General features: G+C 41.3%; 1 protein-coding gene across 1 annotated transcript in view; it reads left to right on the top strand.

Moving 5' to 3' along the window:
* Positions 1-25,379, top strand: part of FHIP1A (FHF complex subunit HOOK interacting protein 1A) — a 99,243-nt gene that overhangs the window by 41,009 nt on the left and 32,855 nt on the right. Inside the window, exon 5 of the mRNA XM_004588121.3 lies at positions 22,840-23,007. Coding sequence (XP_004588178.2) covers positions 22,840-23,007 — 168 coding nt within the window. The remainder of the gene's footprint in view (positions 1-22,839; positions 23,008-25,379) is intronic.

Raw genomic sequence — 25,379 nt, 5'->3', positions numbered from 1 at the left:
GATTTGGTGGTTCTTTGTTGGTTGTTTTATAGTTTGCCATGAGTTATTTGGGCCCCCAACTAGACTGCAGCTCTGGAATAAGCCATAGTGAAAGATACAGGTGTTTATGTGTACATTTCAGCCATATGCTTTTAAAAATCTCTTTTCTTAACTCTTTTATTCATGCTGTCCGAAAGAGAGACTGGCAGAGGGAAGTCTTGTGTTGTCCAGCACACTCCCAGAACGCCTGCCACAGCCAGAGGTCAGAGTGCTGCATGGGTGGTAGGGACTCAAGGACTTGAACCCTCTCCTGCTGACTCCCCTGTCCCTCCAAGCTGTGTGTGTTAGCTGGAAGCTAACACAGAAGATGAATTGTTGGGGCGTGAACCAGGCACTCCAAAGTGGAATGTAGATGTCCCAACGAATAATTGACTTATTTGCTATGCCAAACACCTGCCTCCTGAAAGCTATATTCTGCATTATTGAACCATAGTTTTTAATCACTAAAAGCTCCTGACAGTTAGCTTGCCCCGACCTTGCTTGCCTCTTTTCTTCCTGGAATAATACTCAACCTTAATTGTTCATATGGTACTTGGTCTGTGTCTTACCTTTGAGTACACTAGTCACTGACCAGTGTATGCTGCTCTGCACTGAAGGCATACCGGGTGCTGACTTTGGTTGACAGATGACTGGCTTGGTAGGAAGAGGATCTCAGCAGTGTTCTAGAACAGTGAGGTTGTTTGTTCTTGGAAGTGAATGTGCCAACTCCACAGGTGCCCAGGTAGGCTCCAGCTGGCTCTAAGGTGGGCAGGTGTTCCCTTAGGGCCATATAACATCTGGGGAATCCACATGGGCTGGGATGCCTGAGCTAAGCAGATAGCTGATAACACTTGTTGTTGGTGTCATCTTATGATTGTGATGTGTGACTGTCCTAGAAAGGAGTTCCAGCTGTGACTGGGGAGTCTGTAATGAAGGAGCCCAGCTCAGATGGGTGAGAATGACAGGGCCCACCTACTCACTGCAGCTCCCCTTTTATCCTGGATTTCAACAGAAGAGAACCATGGCTGCAGAGAGGCAAGGTGCAGGGATCACTCTACTCAGTCAGTAGTCACAACTGAACTAGGTAATTAGAAGGCCCAGCCATGTCATGGGCCTGCAGCTGTGTAACGTGGGGCAGCAATAGCTCTGTGAAACCTGAAATGGAAAGTTGAGATTAAGCAAGCCATCTGTAGATGAACTAAATTAATAATAACTGTCTAGTGTGAAGCAGCAATTAAATAGACCTAGAATATTTTAGTGACAAGAAGCATTGACTTGGAAATACTTAACTGGAGGTTAGTGTGTACCATCTGCTGTGTTCATTTCATGTAGTAAATTGATGCAATTTTGGAAAGCAGGATACCTTAGCAGTTCAAAGCAGTGGGTTTTGAGATTAGAGAGACTTTGGTTTGAGTTCTGGCCCTTTGCTATTTTACTGTGGGGACTACTTTCATCTGTGTATAGGAGATAACTTCAAGAAGTTCACAGGAAATCCAATTAAAATATATTGGACACTTTTAATGAACTTTTTGAAGTACCTTAATAAACATATCTCATCTGTGGAAAAAATACTACCTCACTGCACTGTTGTGAAAAATGAATAATGCGATACGTATAAACTGCTTTTTGTTGTATTCGGTATATAGTTATTATTAACCTAATCAGATGTATCTCTAAAATGAGAAAGATTTTACAGGACTTGCCAATACATTTCATACCATTTTTGTCACTATAATATTTTGATTTTAGATAATATGAGGGTACTTCTCAAAATTCATGACAAGGTTGAATTAAAAGATAATATATTTTGATGCCCCAAACTTTGAAATCCATGCATAGTTTTTTTTAATTGATTACATTGCATTATGTGACACAGTTTTATAGGCACTGGGGTTCCCCCTGCCCCTCTCCAAACCCTCCCCCCATAGTGGATTCCTCCACCTTGTCATGCATAGTTTTTTCATGATATGTATTTGCCTTTAATTGTTTGACCCCTCAGGTGCTAATTGTTCCCTAGCAGATTTACATTATTTCATAGGGGATTTTTCTCTGCCCTTACATCTCTGAGAATGTGAAATCAAGTCAGTACTCGTCCTATGTATTCTGATTTTCAGTACCAAATGTTCCCAAACATAAGTGTGCAAAGATAACCTGGGTTTGTCTTAAAAGTGAACTCCTGAATCCTAGAGATTCTGACTGAATGAGTAGATAGGGTTGAGGCCCAGAGATCTGCACTGTGTCTAGCACCCAAGTGCTCTGAGGACCACACTTGGAGGAATGTCGATCTGTGTCCATCTGCAGGCACTTGGGCTATTTATACTTTTCTATTGGACTAAGATTCAGAGGACATGGATCTTAGCACAGAGAAGAATCCAGTTTTGTCATCTGTAGCAATCCTCTGTCAGCCTTTTAAGATGATGGTGAGAATCAAATAAAAATGCTCATGTGTCTAATAACAGTATTGAAAGATTAGTAGCAAATAGTGTTGATTCTGTTAATGTATTTCTGACCATGATGTATGTACAGTATTTTGTTGGGAGAGATAGTTCCCATTGTTCAGGATGCTTGGCAAGTTCCATTAGTTATTACATAGAAATCACCTCTGCTGTGGTATGTGTACTGTTAAGATAAGTGCCAGTGACATCAATGCCATTAAAAACTCTCCAGTGGAAATATTGTCCACTTGGGGCTGACACTTCTGGCCACCAGCTGAAGTCATGTATTCGATAGGATATTATAAAGTGTTTCCCTTCTCCCACTGATGCAATCTCACTAAATAGCATGGTGCTCTTGGCAGAAGAGCAAAAGAGTGCTCCTTGTGTAATCTGAAAATTCTTGATAAAGATGAAATTGGATGATTTTCTTCTGTTGACTATAAACATAATTAGTTTCGTTCCAGATTAAGTGGAAAGATAATGCATACTGAGATTTAGAAACAAATACAAGTATGCCTTGTCCCTCGTTTATATGTTAAAAAAAAAAAGCATAGAGTCCATTATTTACCCCAGATTATCACTTGTGGACCAACTGTGGACAGTAGTGGAATGACTGAATGACTAATGTTTATCCTAGAAAGCCTCTGAGAATTTGGAAATACATTATCATAGAAGCTATTGCAGCATATTTTTTAAAAAATAAAGCCCTATAATTAATTTCTGAGATTTTACACTAAGTTTCCAATACAATTAGGCACTGAATATTTTAATAATTGGTTGACACTAAAGCTTCACATTAGGTATATGTGGATATAGCAGTTCTGGCCATATTATGTGCATGGATGCTCATATCTGCTCAGTTTTCATATAAATGAAGCCAATGCTAAACGAACTGATCATTGGATCCATAACCCCATTGCGCTGACCTGTAGCCAACTTATGCCTTTTTTTTTTTTTGGCCCCTCTCTGTGTACTAACAAAAACCAAACAAAAATGAATAAAAATGTTGTCGAGCAAAGAGAAAGGAGAGTATATTTACATAAACCTCGATGTGGTGGTGTTTGAAGAATAAGCTCTTTGAAATCAGTGTTAAATGTGCTGTGGACTTTAGGGTTAGACTGCCAAAGTGGTTTCTCACCTCTTCCACCTTTTCTTTGTGGCCCTGGGCAGAGCATTTGACCTCTCTGAACTGTCTGCTTCCCCTAGGAAATAGGGGTGCTATGGTAGTGCTTACCTTATAGAATTTATGAGGATTAAGAGAGGTGATGCTTTAAAATGGTCCATTCCTTACTGAAGTTTTAGGCTGCTTTAATTTAAATTGTTCTGTATGTGTTGGAAAGTTGTAGTTCTGTGTGATTAAGTGTATCTTCTCGTTGACCTGTAGTTTACAAAATTTGTCATCCTGCTAGGAAGAAAGGCAGAGAACTGTAGACATCAAAGTCCCAGAAGAAATAAGCCAGGTATAGACTTTGTCAAGCCCAACTACTGCTAATCTTTCACTAGACAGACTTCCTCCTGTTTCTGCTCCATAGTGAGTTTTCCAGCACTCTTGGGCTATTTGTTCAACTGTGATTGTGAAATACTTTCTTAGTTGGTGCTTAATCTTTTTACTTGATCTGTCCTTCACTTCCAACCGTGCTTGTCCAGATCTTTCTCATCCAGATCACCTGCCATCCTAATCAGCCCAGGTCTTGGCAGTCATCTTGCAGTTCTAGAGTTGGCCTGCTGTTGCCCATCTGACACCTAAAGGTTATCATGTGTGATCGTTATAGATTGCTGCTTTAATTATCTTGCCAGGTGGTAAGCATCAGGATAGTAGGAACTCTACATGTTGATTTATTCGTCCATTCATTGAATAGAGCTAGCACATCTGGTGCTCTGCTGTGTACATAAAAGGTATTACAATGTGTTGAATGAGTGATTGTGTGAACATTGTTGTGGTGACTAGTAAGTTGTGTTTAGGTCAAGCAGATGGGGATAAAAATCTAAAGAGAATATGTAGTTTGGGGCTGGAAGGGTTGGGACAGGTCTGTGTACTGCTGTTTAGTAGTTTGCTGCACTGAGGGGGCATGGAGTGGGAGAACAGTGAGGTGCTGCTCCAGGGCAGGGGTGTGAAAAATTGGATAGAAGTGGTTGTTGCTGAAAGTGAGGCCTCTTGTAATTGCTGAAGGAGCCAAAAAGAAACTAATTCGAAATTGCTGTTGCTAGAAAAAGATAAAAAGGAAAATGTAGTTGTTTTATAGAAAGAAGCAGTAGGAAGATGAACAAAAACATTACCATTGATGGCTCCAAGACTTAGGTTTCAGCAGCACTCTCCACGTGTGGAGATGGAATTGCTTGAGGCAGGCAAACTTTACTGTTTTTGTTTTCAGTTACCCTTGAGATATCCACTGAAAATACTTGACAGTGTGCCACTGCATGGTTGCCTATCAGGGCATCAAAGTGTCTGAATACACTTGTGTGACACTTATGCTTACGTTGGTACAACTAGAAGATGTGAATGCCCAGCCTGTTTCCTTGAAGGTGGCACCTCAGGATTTGAAATCCATCTGATTCCAATTGCAGAGTCACTGGGTGAGCAAAGACGAGGGGCTCCATTTGTCTCAGTCTTTTTGCCTGGCACTGTTGATTTTTAAGTGGGTTTGTTTTTTAACAAATAAATTAATAGTATCAGAGTTTTAACTATTTCACAAAATGGATGAGTTTCATGACTCATATGTTTTGTGCTTAAAGGTCTTGGAAGCTGACATTCACCCTTATGGTTAGTCTTACATCACAGTGTTGAGTTCAGTTCCTAACCCCAGCTTCCTGGGAGACAGCAATGGTATCTCCAGTGTTTCGGTTTCTGTCACTCATATGAGAGACCTAATTTAAGTTTCTGGCTTCTGGTTCTGACTCTGTCCCAAATCTGACTGTTGCAGGCATTTAGAGGGGTAATTCAGGAGATGAGGGCTTCTAATTCTTTCAAATCAATCGATCAGTTGATCAATCCATCAATATTCTTGCCAAATCTAGATAGTTGAATTGTGTTTAGATCCAGGGTTTGTTTTATACACTTGTACAATGTTAGTACTAGACATAATTCCACAGATAATTTATCTCAGCTTATTTTTCATACAGGCCGCTGAAGACTAGAGAAAGGAAGTGACTTGATCATGCTCACAGAACTGTTGACTGGCCAAGCATGGGACAAGTCTAGATCTCCAATCCCCAGGATTTAGTATCATCTCTTTCCGTTAGCTTCCTTTGAGTAAATTTGAGTTCCATGATTAATCTCACAGCATAAATTTAACTACTGAACTCCAGAAGCAGATTTATAATAGTTACTCTCTATGCTTTTGTTAACTGCAAAATAGAAAGATTTCTTAGAGAGCATATTTTCTTCCTCTCCCAGGCTCTTGGGCAGGACATGTGCTGCTTGGGTGCACCTGTGTTAACTCTTGTCAATGTTTAAATGTTCTTCTTGGTGAGTTTGCTAGAAAAGGAGAGCTTGCACCATCTAGTGGCTCTAAGAAGAGGCTCCCAGGTTTAATTTTTTGGTGGCCCAATGTTTTTTTAAGTGTTTTACTTAATAACTGCAGATTCATATGGGACCTTTTGTTCACAGAAGGAGAGCGGTGTTAGCATAGGATGATTGTAGCATTGCTTTGTATTTCACAGTGCTGAAAACAAGACAGAGTATTGACCTTGTTTTTTCCGTTTCTTAATAAAAGGAGGGTAAGAAAGTAGATAATATATCAACTTGGCTTTTTCAGCCAGTCCTTAGATTCCTTTACTCATTAATTAAATATATTAGCTCTTCTGTAATGGACCTTTTCATTATAGTTGGGAACTAGTCAAATCCTGTTAACTCCTGGGAAATCTTCTATGGGCAATTAATTTATTCAAGAATGTACAGCATTGTACAACCTAATTAGATAAATGAAGTTTTAGGAAGCTTCCCAATACTCCTGTTTGCCTCCATTGGGGATTTTAGATCTTGATATGAGCTCTTATGCAGCAGGTAGCAGAAGATAGTATCTGTCAAGAGGGAGAATTTTTTTTTTAGATTTTATTTGTATTATTTTAAAAATATTTATTGGGAAGTCAGATATATAGAGTGGAGAAGAGGAAGATCTTCCATCCACTGATTCACTCCCCAAGTGGCTGCAACAGCCGGATCTGAGCCAATCTGAAGCCGGGAGCCCCGAGTCTCTTCCAGGTCTCCCACACAGGTGCTGGATTCCTGGACAGCTTTCCCAGGCCACAAGCAGGGGGCTGGATGGGAAATGGTGGCACCAGGACACTAACTGGTGCTCATTTGGGATCCCGGGGCTTGTGCAAGGCGAGGACTTTAGCCACTGGGCTACCAGGTTGGGCCCCAAAAGGGAGAACTAGAAGACTGAATGAGAAGGCCAGTGCAAGTGTTCTCAGAACCCGTTAGCCCTGTGTTCTGGAACTCTTTTTAACCACTTAGGACTGATTTTGCTTTTCATTTTACTTAATTTTTTTGAAAGGAGGGTTTTTTTTTTTAAAGATTTATTTGTTATTGGAAAGTCAGATATACAGAGAGAAGGAGAGACAGAGAGGAAGATCTTCCGTCCGATGATTCACTCCCCAAGTGACCACAATGGCTGGTGCTGTACCAGTCCATAACCAGGAGCCCAGATCCTCTTCCGGGTCTCCCATACAGGTGCAGGGTCCCAAAGCATTGGGCCATCTTTGACTGCTTTCTCAGGCAACAAGCAGGGAGCTGGATGGGAAGTAAAGCTGCTAGGATTAGAACCGGCGCCCATATGGGATCCCGGTGCGTTCAAGGCAAGGACTTTAGCTGCTAGGCCACTGTGCCTGGCCTGAAAGGAGAGGTTTTATTCATTTTTATATTTTTATATACAGAATATTTCTCAGCAAAAAATGTCAGTTACTCCATCAGCTGAAAGATTTTAAAAGATCCCTTAGCACCTGTGTTATGTGGATGCACTTGATGAGCATAATAACCCAGAGGTTAGTGACTTGTGGCTCATACTCCCTGCACATGTCAACATCAGTGAGGGGTTTCACCTTAACTCTACCCCTAGAGCCTGTGATTTAACTGAATCAGCATCCGGCACAAGCCTGGGTAATTTCAATAGTGATTCCAGTTGATGTAATTGATTTAATGACATAATTCCAAGTGATCCTAACTTGGAACTGGGGCTGAGAATTACTGACATAGGATGTTCTGAAAACCTTAGTGTGAATGCTTGGATAAACCACTATTCTGGGAACTAGGTGGCAGGAATTGTACTCTATTGTGATTGGAGTAATTAAGTTAGCCTTGTGTCTAAATGGCTGCATTTTTGCTGCTCAGAGTAGGCCCAGTCCTAGTGCATGACCCAGGTCTGAGGAATGTGAACACTTCCCAGGATGATCAGAAAGCTAGGGCCCGAGTTGTTACCAGCTCTCTGAGGGGCAGTGTAATGTTTGGTTATAATTGTCTTCATCTGAGAACAGTGATTTTGTATTGTTTGGTCCTCTTCCCAGTAACAGTGGGAAAGTGGGCATCTCATATAAAGCATCAATTTGTCTCACTGGTTTATTAATGAATTTCACTTCTTTGTGGAGTTGCCAAGGGGAGTATGTATCTCCCTGTGAGGTTTTTTTTTTTTTTTTTTTTTTTTTTGATGTGAAACCCTAATTTGTTGCTGAAAGTAGCTTTCTTTAGACAAATATAGTTGCCTTGGTAGGAAGAAGGGGTTGTGGAGTGGTGAAAGGTAGGGGGTGGGTGCAACTCTCCTATCATGCCATAAATGGTACTGTTACCTGGGAGACACTTTCTTTGCCCACATGGTCCAAATGGTTGTTGTGAATAACTGATTTCAAATGGTTTATGCCTCTGTTTTCAGAGAACTGAGGATGAGAATTCTAGGAACTGTAAGATTTCTTTTCTTGGTTTCCTGTCCTCAAAATGTGTAAAGAATAAAGTTTTAATCTTTTATGTGCCACTTAATTGTGTACTTTTAGGGCACATTTTTGAGCCTCATTTTTCTTATCCATCAGACGAGAACCTTAACGTCAGCCTTAAATGTCCAAGGTGAAACAATTCAGCACCTGGCACAGAGCTAGGACTTTGTAAAATGGTTATTTCTGGAACTTCTGTTACTAGTGGTAGCAATTAGTGATGGTAGTGAACAAGTTTCCCACACCCAACTCCCTGGAAATGGCGGGCTTCCTGGCCTGTATGTCCTCTGTGTTGTTGGTACAAATGGCAGGAGGCTGTTAGCAGGGGCCCAGCTGGAGAAGTGTACTCAGAGTTGTCATTCTTATATAAATAGCATGATTCAGAGTCTCATCACGTATTTCTCCTTCAAAAAAAGTGGTTACTGCCTAGAAGGGTTCATTTTATTGATCCCTCATCTGGTGTAACTGAGAAGGTACAGAATGCAGATTTTTATGAAAGCAGTATGGAGAGAAGACGAGAAAAGGTGATTGCTGGGGCATTACTTGGGTAAAAGTTGTACCTGGTGCCATGGGATGTTATGCACTTTGGATGTACAGAGGACTTTGGAAGTTTGAAAAAAAAACAAGAAAATGACCAGAGGGAATGCACTGATTTTGAATTGCTGTGAGTGGTCCCTCGGGATTGCCTTGTGTGCCGCCCTGAAGCTTTCTCTGTGCTGCTTTTGTCATCTGCCGTTAATCGGCTAGTGCCTGGAGTACAATATCATTTCATTGAAGCACTTGACCTAGAACAGAAAGTATTTATGTGAATCAGTATAAACTGAATTTACATAGCTGAGGGACCTATAATGCAGTTTCAGAAAAGTCAGTATGGTCTAGTCAGTATGATGGGCTCTCTCCCCATCTGAATTCTGACAAGTCGAGAAATGCAACAACAACAACAACAAAATGAGCCGGGCAGATGGAGGACCAAAATAACACCTTTATTATCAGTAAAACTGGTGCCAGAGAACAGGGTTTGTGCTTGTGGCTCAGATTTCCTGATATTGAGCCCAAGAGTTAGACAGGCTTATCCAGACACACAGGTTTTGGTTTGGTGGGGCAGACAAGGCTTCTTGCCAGGAGCCTGACTCCTAGAAAAAAAAAAAAGCGACAGAATCAATCCCAGACTCATCAGAGTGACCAGTAAGTCCTCCTCTGGGGAGGTGGAGGGGGATCAGAAGGCCTGTGTGAGGAAATCCTGTGTGGGGGAAGAATCTGATTTGGAGACTTCATTTTTCTCTGTTGGATCTACAAACAGCAAGCCTTTTTAAGTTACAGCAAATTGAATAGTAGTAAAAAAAAAAAACAAGTGGTGCTGGTTTACATACGACTCCCAAATCATCCCTGCTGCGGGTCGTGTGTGGGTCAGAATCTCTCGCCGGGTGTTGAAAAAGCACACCCAGTCTGTCCTCATTGTGCCTATTAACTTTCCTCCTGTCTCGATTTCTAAAAGCTAATTTGAAGTCTTATCAGTGTCTTAATCCTTTGTAGTCTCCATTTTTCTACTCCTGCTGGATTAACCATTTTACTCCTTTCTGTCTAAAATGTATTCATGTGTTAAGTCTCCATACAAGCCCTACACTAGGAGAAAGCCTTGTACTTTTACATGTGCATCGATTCTCTCCTCTTTAAGCCTCCAGTGAACTCTTACATGGGACCATGCAGGTTAGCAAGTGTTTGAGAGAGGCTGTGTTGGTGTATCCCGAACCGCACACATGCAAATAATTCAATTAAATATATAGAAGGCCAAACGTTTCAAAAGAAAGTGATGAACACCATTATCACTGTGTTAGAAATACAGTGGTGTGTTGATTATGCTAGAAAATGAAATTATTAAGTCAAAGTACTGAAATTAGCTCTTAGTTTCATGTCATTGACATGGAATACAAACTTGGATTTTTGGAACTGAGAGGGTAGATAATCTAGTTTGTTCCACATCATCATTTCACAGAGGAATAGAAGCTGTGGCATAGGGCCCAGAGTGATAGTGTAGTGGCTGAATCGTTGTCTTGCAACCTCTGGGATACCGGTTTGTGTCCTGGCAGCTCCACTTCCCATCAGTTCCCTGCTTAGGGCCTGGAAAGGCCCAAAGCCTTGGGGACCTGCACCCATGTGGGGAACCGAGAGGGTGCTCCTGGCTTTGCGTCAGCTCAGCTCTGGCCATTTCAGTCGCTTGGGGAGTGAATCAGTGGACAGAAGATTTTTCTCTCTTCTCTCTGTAGATCTAACTTTCCAATAAAAATAAAATAAGTCTTTAAAAAAAGATGTGACATATATTATCTCTATTGTTTTGTGTTATGTTATCCAGGGAAGATTTATATATCTAGGATGGCTTCATATTTGCATTAGAGTCTTTGAAATGTTTTTCTGTTACCTTGTGTGTGCCTGATTTTCTATATCCTCAGCACACCTGTGGAGGAAGACACTTTTCATGAATGCTTTCACTACAGCTCAGCATTAATCTTCTTCATTGACACATGTAAACTTACTATGCATAGCATGTAGGTCTGAGATATCAGGCTGTAGTGGTTGAGACACCCAAAGATCTTTTCATTTGTCCATAGTCAGCAGCTTCTAAGAATTAAAATGCAAATACAGACCATTTTCTCAAACTTTATAATGCCTCTCTCTTTGTTAAATTATTATATGAAGATCCTGAGAGAATCCTGGCTTAGAAGGAAGACAAGTTTCCCATCCTCTATTTGATCAAGAAAAATAACATTTCACATAGTTGCTTAACCATCAAGAGTGGAAAATCATGGCTTTGATGAGTCCTGAGCGAGGGTGCTGCCTTTGGTCAGAGTGGCAGAGAAGGCAGGGAGTGAGGCCAGAGAAGCACTGCTGGTCAGCCAGCTCTCAGCTCCTGACAGACCTTCAAAGCCATCCAGGACCTCTTTGTCACTTGCCTAGTATTGTTGAGTTCTCCAGATATCAGTGATCATGTCTATTTGTCATACAGAGATGTCATAATAAAAGAATCACAGTGTTTTGCTGATTTGTGCCACTGTTTCTTTTCAATTAAATTTTAAACATTGCAGACTTTTTATTTAAAATTTAAATGTTACTATTAACTCTTAAATGTTTGTTAACAAAGTTAACAGGAAAAGAGTGAATCTTCATGTTGAGTGATCAAGTCAATTTGATAAGTTGTAATCACTTTTAAAAATATCTGAGTACATTGCACTAAGTAGGTATTTTATGCTGTTGTAAAATATATTTCTTATGATGAGCCATTGCTTAAAATATTGGAAAACACCGTTCTGGTTTTAAAGATTATTGGAGGATGGGTTACTATTTTAGTCTAGATATTACTTTTCTGCTTTCTGATAGGCTGCAAATGTTCATTGATCTTGTGGTATACAGCATTTATTCATTCAACAAGTAGATTTTGAATATGCAGTATATGGCAGGCACTGTTTTAACTGCTAAAGATGAGCTCTTTAGGAATTTACTTATAGGGAAACTGCTATTTTCAGAGGGTATTCTGTATCATTTTGCGTTATTTGGTTCAGGTATGGATAACAGAAAACACCCTTACAAGGATCTTTCTGTTCCACACATCTGTCTTCCTTAACAACTCACTGACTAGTACATATTTAGCCACATCTTGTTGTAAAGGAACCTGAGGAGTGTAGGGTTGTATGTGCATGTGTGTGAGTGTGTGTGTGTTTTTAAACAAAGTCACAGTTTTTTTTTTTTAAAACAAAGTCACAGTTTTCCAAAGATGAGATGGAGATAGTAATAATGAGACACTTGATAGTGCTGCAATAAACCTCAGAGCTTCATATGTGATACAATTTTGCTTCTGTTAAATGAGAAGTTGTTGGTTCCTCTTATTGTAGTTGTTGGAGAGGCACAGGCTTGGCAGGACCACCGAGCAGATTTGTGCCATTTGCCTATTGGATGGAGTTTGCATTCTGCTGTCCAGGTTTTGTGCTCAGGCACCTTCTGCTTTGTTCAGGCCATCAGCTTACCAAACTGTGGACCTAGAGGTGCTGCTGTGGCAAAGGGGGGCTTTTAGAAATGCCCCGTGTGGGCTGGCTTTGGCTGAAGCTGGATTTCCAGTAAACTAGAGGTGGCCTGAAGCTTTTGACACCAGACATAGCTCATTCTTCTTTTCACAGGACTTTTTTTTATCTCCTGTGAGAAGGTGAACCTGCTATTAAAATTATATGAATTAGGTGACAGAACTATATTCCTAGATTCTCAGTACACAAACAGGATACACTGGCCTACAACCAGGCCGACTCTTCGTCTTTGACCCCGGTGATACCTCATGTTACTTCTGTCCATTGTAAGAGGAAATCAGAGCTGTAAACTAAGATTACATTTACTTTCGATTTGAAATGGAAAATCAGATGCTTTTTTCAGCAAGTACTGGAGGGAGATAATGTAGCAGAGGATTCACTTCTTAAGTACCAGAATTATGAAAAGATAGGGAAAAAAACACACAAAAACAGCTCACACAAAACCCCACCTTATCTAAGGAAGCCAGTTCTGGAAAGAAGAGAAAATCTGGTCTGAAAGTTGCTGTGAATCTTTTATTCTTTCCTTGTACTCCCCAAAGAGAACATTAATGTTTTATCAGCACCAAATGGCCTGCAAGTTTTTCTTCAGGTAATCCTACAAAAACCAAAAAGCAAGGAAAACAGAAAAAGCATGTCACCTGCTTGTTTTGCGGTCTTGCAGTAACTTTCTCATGTCCCATGGTAACGTCTTTAAGGCCCTGCTCTTGCTCATTTTTGTGGCCAGTGTGCCTGCCTGTGAGAGACATAGCAGGAGTTGCTCTGGCAGGATGGTTCTCCACGATGATCCACTGCTGGGTGGTGAGCAGGTCTGGGATAGGAGAAAAATGACCAGATACTAGAGTTACTGAATGCACTGGGGCAGACACTGTGAGCATTTTCAACCTTTCCAATGTGCTTTGGTCCTTCTGTGTCTCATGGAAAATAAGCCAGGAGTGAACTCTTTCTTTGCTCATCAGAGCTTGCTTTTGTGCCTAGCAAATGTGGTCTAAATATGACGTTCCACCCCTACATGATACATTTAGCCCAGTAGATCGATTGAGGGGTCCCTGGGGTGTGTGTCGGGGGCAGGCGTGGAGCCTGGGGTGTGTGTGGGGGCAGGCGTGGAGCCTGGGGTGTGTGTGGGGGCAGGCGTGGAGCCTGGGTTGTGTGTGGAGTCAGGCGTGGAGCCTGGGGTGTGTGGGGGGGCAGGCGTGGAGCCTGGGTTGTGTGTTGGGGTCAGGCGTGGAGCCTGGGGTGTGTGTGGGGTCAGGCGTGGAGCCTGGGGTGTGTGTGGGGGCAGGCGTGGAGCCTGGGGTGTGTGTCGGGGTCAGGCGTGGAGCCTGGGGTGTGTGTGGGGGCAGGCGTGGAGCCTGGGTTGTGTGTCGGGGTCAGGCGTGGAGCCTGGGTGGTGTGTGGGGTCAGGCGTGGAGTGGCAGATATTAGATCTCACTCTGTAATCTTCCTTACACCCTTCAGCTGTGAAGAAGCTGCTGGTTGAGCCTTTGACCCTTGAACCTCTGCTGTTTGATTTTAAAGTTGTTCTCATCAGAACTCAATACTCCTGTCTTAGTGTTGAGGACAATAAATGGGCGAATCCAAGGAAGCTTTTCTTTTTTGTTTTCACTGCATCACTTTTCCAGGTTGCTGTTATGTGAGAACATAGCATGAGTTAGGCTCTATATTTTCCAGAAATATTATTCACTATAAATGGAAAATTTATTCTATTCAGGTTTTGTTTAATTCATCTAACTACCCTGCTAACGAAGATATTTCCAACATAGGCGGTGAGAACTGAGTGTGATTGTTAGAAACAGGGCTGCTGATTTTCTTCCTACTACATTCATTGATTTTCTTTGAGTGCCTGATTGCACCAGGTCTTTTGAGAATTCACACCATAGGTCACATGTAGTCATTTTTATGGTAAGTAAAGGGTGGGTAAAAGTTTTAAGTAAATTGAAAAAGGAAAAGAGTATGGTTTGTACACTGGGAATTTGACGGATGCAGTAACTCCAAAGTAGAAAATTAAGTTGTTATGGGCCTGGCGCCGTGGCCTAGCAGCTAAAGTCCTCACCTTGAACGCACCGGGATCCCATATGGGCGCCGGTTCTAATCCCAGCAGCTCCACTTCCCATCCAGCTCCCTGCTTGTAGCCTGGGAAAGCAGTCAAGGATGGCCCAAAGCCTTGGGACCCTGCACCTGCGTGGGAGACCAGCAAGAGGTTCCTGGTTCCCGGCTTCGGATTGGCGCAGCACCGGCCCGTTGCGGCTCACTTGGGGAGTGAATCAGTGGATGGAAGATCTTCCTCTCTGTCTCTCCTCCTCTCTGTATATCTGACTTTGTAATAAAAAAAAAAAGAAAATTAAGTTGTTTTGGTGTACACCATTTCCCCATTACAACCATTTTTTAGATTGATTGGTTTATTTGAATGGTTGAAGGGGAGACACTCTCACATGTTCTCTCTCTCTCTCTCATTCTCTCATTTTCGCTCACTCACTCAGATCTTCCATCATCCAGTTTATCCTCCCACCCAAAATGGTTATAGTGTCCAGCACTAGCCAGCTTGAAGCCAGGACCTGAGATTCATCGGGGTTTCCCACCTAAGTTGAGGTGCCAAATCCTTGGGCTGTCTTCCTCTGCTTTCACATCATCAGGCAACTGGATCTGAAACAGGGCAGCTGGATTTGGAATCGGCACTCCGTACAGAATGCTGGCATTACGGGTGGCAGGCTACTTCCTTACCTCCTCACCACAGTGCTGGCCCCTGTTCCACTTCTTAGGAAGTGAGGGCAGGCACAGTTTAAATTACATGCACCTGGAAGGCTACTCTTGGATGTAATGATTAAGGTGCTTCTTGGGGATGCCCATGTCCTACATTGGACTGCCTGTTTGATTTCAAGCTTTGCTCCTGATTCTAACTTCTTGCTGATGTACCCTTGGGGCAACAGCAGATGATGGTTCCTACCATCCCCGAGAGAGACTTGGATTGAGTTCCCAGCTCTTGTCCTTGACCTAGCCCAGCAAATGCAGGCCTTTGGGAGAATGAACTGGCTGATAGGAGATCTCTGTCTCCCCTTCATAAATGTATATATCATATGTATTTAACAATGACAATGGGAAAAATCTTCCTGCGTGGTGAGGGGTGCTTTCTTCTCACTGGAAAGACTGTGAGCTACATCTGAGCTGTGTCATCAGAGAAGCTCTGTCACCTCTGACTGGGTTTAGAAGAGTGTCAGGGATATTTGTATTTTGGCCTAGTATCAGACCTCATTTCATTTCTAAGCCTGTTTTCCAGTCATTTCAAAGCCTGGCGACTTTATGAGCTTATCCCACTATCCTTTCAGTAAATAGCTTTTCTGCTTAAATTATCTGGAGTTGGTTTTCATAAGATTGTATGGTCTCGAATAACTTCGACAATGTGCTTAGGTAGTCCTTAAGTATGCAGTAGGTGCTTGCTGAGTGATCAGTGATGTTGTTGTTCTTAGTGTTCTTTCAATTTGCCACTAAGAAGTTTGAAATGAAATGGAAAGGGCTTTCTGGAGTGAATGTTTGGTAAACAGGAATGGGCAAACCAAGTAACCTCTGGAATTTCCACAGATCTTTGCTTCTGAACTACAGTATCCCACAAATTTCCTTGTTAATTCTGGTCTCAGAGCCATGCTGAGAAGTCTCTTTCTTGTGTGATATTTGGAGTATTTGAATAGCTGCACATTATTGAGTGTGGTTCAAATGTATTGGATAACATATTGAATTACACTCTGCTGAATTATAATGAAGTTGTAGGGTACAGATTATGTATGCACAATGCAGAAGAGAAATCTTTAGAAATAGCCAATTTGCTGCATCCTCCAAGAGAAAGAGATTTGTGATAGATAGGAGAAGTGAGAGAGAAGGCATTGGCCTCTCAGCTTGGCCAACTCTCGTTGCAACATGGGCCCTTTGGATATAAGGGCATTTTTTCTTGGCAGTGATAGCTTTATGTCTGCTTACTGGTCTTGCAGGATTAGAATAAAGTTAAGCAGTGAACATTGACAAATCCAAAAGAAACATGTTTTGGAGCATCCCAGTATCTTCTCTGTAACTCTCACCACTCCTAGATCACTCTCTGTGGATCTGTTCTAGTTCATTCCTTCTTAATCCTGACATCTCTTGATTCCACAAAAAAACCTGAGAAGGACTTGGGGTAGAATGGTGGAAATAGAAGAGGTATTCAATTTCTATAAGGAGTATTGATTGTTATTCTTTTAACATTGACACCTCCAAGCACTTCCTGGCTTCCTTTCCTAATTTGGCCTATTTTAAACTCATGCCCCAAATCAGAAAATAATAACCATGCATTGCTGAGTCCTTTCCATGTTTTGAGATTTAAGTACATTATCTTTGGTCTTCTCAGTACTTTCAAGAGTAATAGATATTCTCCACTGTATAGAGGAGGAAACAGGCTCAGAGAGCTTAAGCAGAACTAATGTTATGCAGGTAATAATGCTAGGATGTTGATTTAAGTCTCTCTCTCTCTCGCTCTCTCTCTCTCTCTCTCTCTCTCTCTCTCTGAAGCCTATGCTCTTTTAGACCACTGCTCTCTAATATTTCCCACACTTGCCTTCTATCTGCAATTAACAAAACAATTGGGATTATGCCTGTTCATCTTTCTGTCCCCAGCACCCACTGTGGGACTTTCACATGTGCTTACCAAGTATTGGTTGCATAGGACCATTCCTGTTAAGTTCCCATTGCCAGGAAGCATAGGAGAAGTTGAAAACCCCAGGAGGTACAGCACTCAGAACATTTGATAATATTCTTAACAAAGTCACCTGCACACTGAGGACAAAATGGGAAACACACACAGACACACACATGCATTAGATAAATCCCAAACAATAAATAGGAGAGGAGTGTGCTTGAAGGAGTGGTCTGAAAGAGCGGTTGCAGTGCACTGAGCGCGTGCTTCGGAGATTCTAGTGCTTGGTGAGAAAGCCTCCTGACCTTGGAAGTGCCACCATTGCCTGTGTGTCTCTGACAAACCCTAGCCTTGCTTCTCTTTTTGGTAGTTGGAGATGAGTTTATTATTCATTGTCTGGATGGTTCTAGAAAAGCCATTTGTTCTTTGTTGCCTTTTTCCTCCATGAAGGTAATAATTATTACATTTGTTTAACGCTTTGAAGAAATGTGGCAGGCAGTAGGGAGAGAAGGACAGAAGCTGCCTTTTATTGTTAAATGTATTTCCTCAAAATGTTGAAGTCTCCATGGAAGCCATCAATTTCCTTTTTTCCTAGCTCAAGTATTTTAAGAACAAATAGCCAACCAAACTACTGACTTTGAAAGTCACCTCTGCACCTCCACAGCCTGCCTCCAGCGGTGGTATCTGTGTTGTGTGTATAGAGGTCGAGGAGCAGAAGGGGAGGTAAGAGGGGTGCCCAGAGGGAGGGAGCCTGACTCATCAGCTGTGGTCTATTTTCAGGCTTTGAATAATTGTATGTTTTCTGTCCTGAATTTTTGGCTGAAACAGTAGAGCCACTTGCCGAGAATCAGAGTGTCTGCATCTCCCCTCTGTGTGCTTGAATGTTCTTGCAGGTGCTCTGGGCTGTTGGGGAGAAGAACATGACTGCAAAGAGTCCGTCTAGCTGCTGACCTTGGCTTGCCACAGGTGGATGTGCCTCTTGCCTGTTCCTTGGCCTGTCTCTGTCAGCAGCAGGCAGGCTTGTCACCTTTGTTTCCTGCCAAGACCCGGTCCCTCCTGTTTTGTGTGATCCAGCCCCACTGATCCTTTCCTTCCTGGAATGCCCATTGGGCCAAGTCGTCCCAGTCTCACTGTTGCCTCAGTCTGGTTGGAGCTGCTAGGGTTTAGGACTCCCGGATGGCTTAGATGAACCAGTAGTTCACTATCACTATCACTAGTTTTCTCTTCTGATAATGAAAGAAAAGCCAAGGAGAGGTGGCTTCTAACTTGGAGGGGCCTTCTCAATCTCTGACCCTACTGCCTGCCGCCTTTCTGGGTGACACAAGGTAGGATTCATCTGTTTGCTCCAGTGTGACTGTATCACACACACACACACACACACACACACACACACAAATTAGCAGGTGGGAAATTTATTTTTATTTTGGACACATATAAACCTGCCATTACAGGGGAGGATTCTGGTGCTAATTAAGATGCAAATGGAATCGTCCAACTAGAGCTGATTACAGAAAGGTCAGAATGTCTATATGCTCAATTTCACTCCTACACATTAAGTTAATGTGCTGCTGTGATTGTGGGTATAATAGTTAGGGCTTGGTTCTGATCTTAATTTTTTTATGGAGTTTTGACTTTCCAGAAGTGGACTGTGACACATAATGTCAGTGTCCTAACTTCTCACCTACTCCCTTTTAAAATAAAGGAAACACCCATTTTGTTCATTTCTGAGAAGCTTGAAATACTAATAAAAAATAAAAATATACTTTGGAACTCTTAGGCTATATAAAAAGGAGTGACTTGACTATAAATTCAATTGCCAACTTGTTCAGAAAATAGGTTTCTATGTATTTCTCCCAGGCTAAGCTATTGATGGATTGCAGCCTGGAGCTTGAGGGTATAAAGATGAAAACTGGCAAGAAAGAGGGGGCACGCATGATTGTGAGTTGTGCTGTGGTTGTGTTTTTAAGATGTTTTTGACTATAGCTCAGACAGGAACCTGTGTTACACATTTGCATATTTATCTATTTACTGAATATGCAAGCAAAGCACATATCGAAGGATGCTTTGAATAAGTGGAATAATAAATTTAAAAGAAAAGTTTCTTTAGGTGTAAGCTTTGACATCATACATACTTTTTAATAATATACATTTTCTGTGAAGTTATGGAAAATCATTTAATATACACACTATATGAATATTATATATATATTTCACAGAAATATGTATGCAGAAATTGCACAAATTAGTACTTGTCCTTAATAATACAGTGTCCTGTAACATTTCAGTTGCCCACTCTTGAGTCTCAAATTGCAGTTTCAGTTACTCCAGTTTAAGGGACTGCCGAAGGTTCTTGGCACGAATGACCCAGGCCAAGGACCAGAGGACAATGGGGGAGGTGGTTGAAGGAGGATGTCTTTCAGGTAATCAAGTCAGGACTCCATTCTAGAACTTTGGGCAAAAATTAAGCACATAAGAGGGCCTGAACAGGTACATTGTTTCAGGTTACAGGGATCATTTTCTTTTCCAGGATCATTATTTGATCATGGAAACAGTTTTCTTCAGGTCATTCAATCACTGTGGCTGAGCTTTAGTCTGCAATAATGTTCTTAAGCTCTAGTATCCTTTAATTTTATTATTGTGTATGATATGATAGAATCTTAAATGCTGCTTCTATTTGCGTTTCTCTGTAAATTTATAGCTTCTCACAATTTCTTCTACATCACGGCAAATAAATGCTGATTATCTTCTATAAGGCACAGGGTCTTGCATTAGCCGCAGATTGTCTGTCACAACTTGAACATGAGGAGGATGCTGCTTGTCTACTCTGCTGATATTTCTTTGGGGGAAGACTCCATTTTACATTCTGCGCAAGCAGAGCCTCTCTCCCCTGGTGGTTTGTCTTTAGCTTTCAAGTGATCACACTTAGGCCCTGGTCTCATCCTTGTTAAGGAGGTTGCCTATTTGGGGGGATTAGAAGAAGTTTCTGAAAGTAAAATAATTAGGCTGGAAACGATTTTCTGGGATAAAAACTGCTTCTGCAGGCTCTGAGGCTATGGTAGAAGGAAGAGATGGGAAGGAAAGGAAATCAGATTTCCCTGGTTTGGCTGTTAGTGTAAGGTGACTGTGACCTCATTTTTTTTTTTTAAATAAAGAATTTGCAACTTGATGCTTAATGAAATTGAGTTTTTAATATTTATAGCTCGTTATATGAATGTTCCCCCTCCAATTCCTTTCCTAAATCCTCTTAGCTTATTAGCAGCAGCTTTGATTCCTAAAAAGAAATAAAATCTTTTCATTTACCCAGTCTCAGAGTGGTAAACAATAGACGCTTAATGCCCTGCTTTCATGTTGGCCCCCAAAGACTGAGAGTTAGATCCTTTGGAGCTTATTAAGGTCATGTGTAACGTGAGAGGGGGAAAGCTGATGCCCCTGGAATTCTGTGTACATGTCAGTTCAGCAGTACTCAGTAGGTGGGGCAAACATACGATGCTACAGAAACTGCCTGTGTGGTCTGTCACACTGCGGTACTTTCTCTTTAGTGATCAAAGCTGTTAGAGAATTACAATTTTGCCTTAATCATTTTGTGTTAAATATCTACTGAAGGACCTGGAGTAGTTGTGGTGGAGTGGCTGTGAGCTAAAGGAAATGTGCATGTGTTTGGAGCTGTTGTGAAGCATGGTCCCCTAAGCCCTACTTTGTGACATTGCTTAATTTTCAGGTCTTTATATTTAAAAACAAATTCCAAGTCTCTACTCTCTGGGGCCTTCAGGACACATGTCAGGAATAGAAAGAACTAGAAGTTAAGTTGAACTCTAGTAAATACAAAATTGCTAGATCCTCGGGGGCTATCATTCACTCAGAAATGGTACTTTCTGTATGCCAGACTTTGTCCCCTGTGCCAGAGTAACTAAGAAAAAAGACAAGCTGTGTGCTCCAGGACAGTGGGAGGAGGACCATGTGCATTTGTGTGGAGAATTACCGGAAGACTCAAGAATGGAAACAGTTTGTTTCAGCAGCAGGAGCAGCCCATGAGAGGCACTCTTCCCAATGCAGTTTGTCAAGTGGCCGAGGCTTTCTTGTCTCCATTGCTATATTTGGGCTACAGAGAGCCCTTTTAAGTTGGTTAGAGGACACAGTGGCATATTGAACATTTGAGAGCTCTCAGATGGCACTGTCGGGGCGGAGTTAGGGAAAGATATTTGCACTCTGGTGTTACTTGCGTTCCAGCTACTCTGGACACTGGCCTATGAATTCTCGATAGATTCTGAGAAAGTGGATTCAAATGGGTCAGATATGCATGCCTTGCTTGGGATCAAGAAAACAGGCAAAAACTGATGTGCTGTAGTAGTGTCTTAGCCACCTGGCCTCGTCTATCCAGAGCACAGCTGAAGACCCAGAAGTTTTAAAAAGTAATTTTAAGCAGCCAAAATAGATATTGCCGAGCATTTATGCACAGATGCATCCACACAAGGGCTCTCCACACTTATCTAGCAGATCTGGACATCTGGTTTCTAAACTAGTCTGTGGATTCTGAAAGCAGAAAATTAAAAGGGGAAGAGAAATGTCGTATAAAAGGAATGGAGCAGTGATGGCATAATGGATAATGGAGAGCTGAACACTTTGAAAAGGAGGAAGAAAAAGGATGGGGCATTGGGAAAAAGAGGAGATATCACTCACAAATGCTACCAGCTGTTTCCTTTGGAATGATGTGTATTAGCTGCGTGGCAGGAAGATTTGTAAGATTTCTGAAGTGTGGTGATGGAATCTGAAGGCTTTAACTATGGCGTTGGTGATTTTCACACATTCAGCTGGGGGGCTGGGATTCTGTACACCCAAGGAGAGCAATCGATGACTCCAGTGACGGCCTCTAGTCATTCAGTGGCATGACATTTGCTTTTAGAAGGAGAAAGAAGTGTCTGTTTGCTCTTCGAATACTCTGAAGCAGAATATTTAAAAATGTGATGCCTGAAGCATTGAATCTTCAGTTCTTTGGAAAACTTGACTTTCCTCAGAGTCTTACTCACCAAAAGATTGACTTTTCACCTCAGGGAGATCATACCAGATAGAAAATATTAGTTTATATTATTTAAACAGTCATGGTTAACTTTATAGGCAGTCAGCTTATATAGCACTTAAAATTTTATGAACACTTTATGTGCAGTATGCAGTTGTACAAATTTGATGCACAACTCTCTAGCAACACACCTGAACATCTGTGGTCTGAACTTTGTGGTCTGTGCTTTTCCTTTGCAATTTATTATGTTAACCTTCTGTTCATTATAGCCCATCTTCCTGTATGGAAATTATGTTCTTATGTTTCTGGCTCTTTGTATATGGTGGAGCCCAATAAATATTTATTGAATGGCTAATGATGAAACAAGTAATGCCAGACTTTCTTATTAATCCTTTATTAACCGTGTAAATATGTTTCATTATCTTTGTTTCTCACTTTTGATTACACTCTAAAATTTTTATGATATTTGAGCTGCATTTGGTGGTTAGAGTTGTCAGAACATGTGAATTGCTTCTTTATGCCTTTGCATTTCTCTTCCTGATTTAAAGGGCAGAAACAGCTTGAGGTACTGTGGAATGTGAATAGGGTCGTGGGCTTCAGGTGCAGCCCTCCAGAGGGCAGGCAGGGCTCTGCCTTGAGGGAGTCCTTGTGAGGCCAGGGGACACTGGGGCGGGTGTCCCACGGTGCCAAGGGGCTACTCCCCCGTGCTCACTCTGTCTTTGGTCTCAGGTGACTGTGGAGGAGGTCATGACCACGACTGCATATCTGGACCTTTTCCTACGTAGCATCTCCGAGCCAGCACTGCTTGAGATCTTCCTCCGCTTTATCCTATTGCACCAGCATGAGAATGTGCACATCCTAGACACCCTCACGAGCCGAATCAACACCCCGTTTCGGGTAAGGAGAGCACCAGAGGAAGGGAACTAGCAATTCAGAGTTCAGGAGAACTTTTGAAATGAAGGGGTGTGTGTGTGTGAAGCAGCCATTAAAAATCATTTTTTTTGTTTGGATAGAGATGAACTGAGTCATGTGTTTTGCCACCAGGAGTCCTTCTATCTGGAGAGTGGCAGTTCTTGCTTTTTGTAGGTCATTTTACTCATTTTGTCTGTATTGGCATCTTCTTCTATAGAACTGGCAGAATATTTTTCTGAGGGGCCAAGAAGCAGGGAAAACATATGGACTTAAATGTGCCAAGGCACTGAAATATATCAAGTCTGAGAGTTAGAGATTATTATTTTTGTGAGTGTCTTGAGATTGAATATGGATACTTGTACATTCAGGTGGCCATTCTTTAGTTTGGAGCTCTGATTCAACCTTCAGAATCATCTTATTCCACTTTTCAAAATTCTCTCCCCAGTGACTGTATTTAATTGCAATTACTGCTTTAAGAGCAAAATAATATTATTCAATTTGTAGCATGTATAGATAGATGTGATATGTCCAACAATAAGACAAAATGGAGAAGAGAGAAAAAGCCATATAGGCGCAATGTTTCTTTATTTCTCCAGAACTAATTTAGTAGAAATCTGAAGTAGAGTCTAGTAAGTTAAAATATCCATTGGAAGTTAAGCAACCACTAAGACAATAACTTAAAAATGTAGTTCAGAACTAGTTAATGTTATACTAAAGAAAATATTTCTTTAACAGTCCACCTATAGTACAAGAATATATACATTTTCTCCAAGTGTCCATGAGGTGTTCTCAACATAGACCATATTCTAGGCTTCAGTGGCTTGAAGAAGATTGAAATAATGCACACATTATCTGATCACAATGGATTTAAATTCATAATTATTGACAGAAATATGGGAAATATATAAACATATTAGAATTAATACACTTGTAAATAACCAGTGAGCCAGCAGAAATCATAAGGGAAATGACATGAATGAAAATGTAGAACAAACACTTCAAAGAAAAAGTAATGTCAACAAGATAGTGGAATAGGAAGCACCGGGTCCTTAAACCCCCACAGAGCTACTGAATTAATGAAAGTTAACCAAATTGCCTTTGAGAGAATGCTAGAAATTAGGCAAGGGGCTATAGTGCAAAGTCGAGAAGAGCAGAGTGAAGCGAGTAGGAAAATTGGCACAGTGCTCACTCCCTCCTTGCAGCATTGCAGAGCAAGATTTGGGGGGAAAAAAAAACTCCCAACCACGGATTCTTCCCTTGAAAGGAAAAGAGTGAATGTGTCCAGTATTATGTCTTTTTGTTGGAAAAAAGAACAAAATAATTGTAAGACATACAGACTGCACAAAAGACAATAGAAGTCCTTCCCTACGTGTACTTACCCTAAATACAAATGAATTAGTCACTGAAATCAAGACCTAGATTGGCTAACTGGAAAAACAAAACAAGATCCAAGATTTAAGGATACGCATGAGCTGAAAGAAATCAAAAGACAGAAAACAGCATTCCATGCAAATGGTAATTAAGAGAGTAGTGATGGCCATACCTGGATTTTGTTTGCTTCTCAAATAAAATAACAGCAATAAACATTTTAAACAAACACACACACACACACACACACGCACACGTCATCTGTTGACTCACACAACAGATGCCTACAATGACTGAGATTGGGCCAAAGCCAAAGTTGAGAATCAGAAATGCAATGTAGTTTTTTTATATGGGTTGATAGGAACTAAGGTTTCCTGGGCCATCATTACCTCTCACATTGTGCATAAACAGGAAGCTGGTGTCAGGAGCCAGAGGTGGCACAGAACCAAGGTAGTTTGGCATGAGGCACAGGTGTCACAAGCAACAAGTTTACTGCTAGATCAAAGCCTGTCCCAAACCTGTATTTTAAAAGAAGATTCTAAAATTAAGAAGCAAAGAAGAATATAAAATACAAAGAAGTGTCAAATCATCAGGAAGATATAACCATTATAAATGCAATGATGTAATTAGCATCAGAGCTCCTAAATATATGAAGCAAACATTGACAGAATTTAAGAAAAATAGCTGCACAATAATACCAGGAGACTTTATTGCCCAGTATTTTATATATAAGTGTATGTAGCAACTAGAGATTCTAAAGAAGCAGGATATGAACAACACTGTAAGCCAGTTGGAGCTAACAGACTCAAGAGGATCACTCTACTCAGCAACAGAATATTCCTGGAGCATTGTCTTAGATAGTCACGTGTTAGGGCACAAAGTAAGGCTTAATAGTTTTATAAAGACTGAAATCTGAAATCATACAAAGTATTCTTTTCTGGTAGTGATGGAAAGAAATAGAAATTTTCACCATATGTGAAAATTAAACA

This window comes from Ochotona princeps, chromosome 7, assembly GCF_030435755.1.
Source record: "Ochotona princeps isolate mOchPri1 chromosome 7, mOchPri1.hap1, whole genome shotgun sequence".
Classification (NCBI taxonomy): Eukaryota; Metazoa; Chordata; class Mammalia; order Lagomorpha; family Ochotonidae; genus Ochotona; species Ochotona princeps.
Note: the sequence above shows the minus strand (reverse complement) of the source record. Positions and strands in the feature narration are given on the sequence as shown.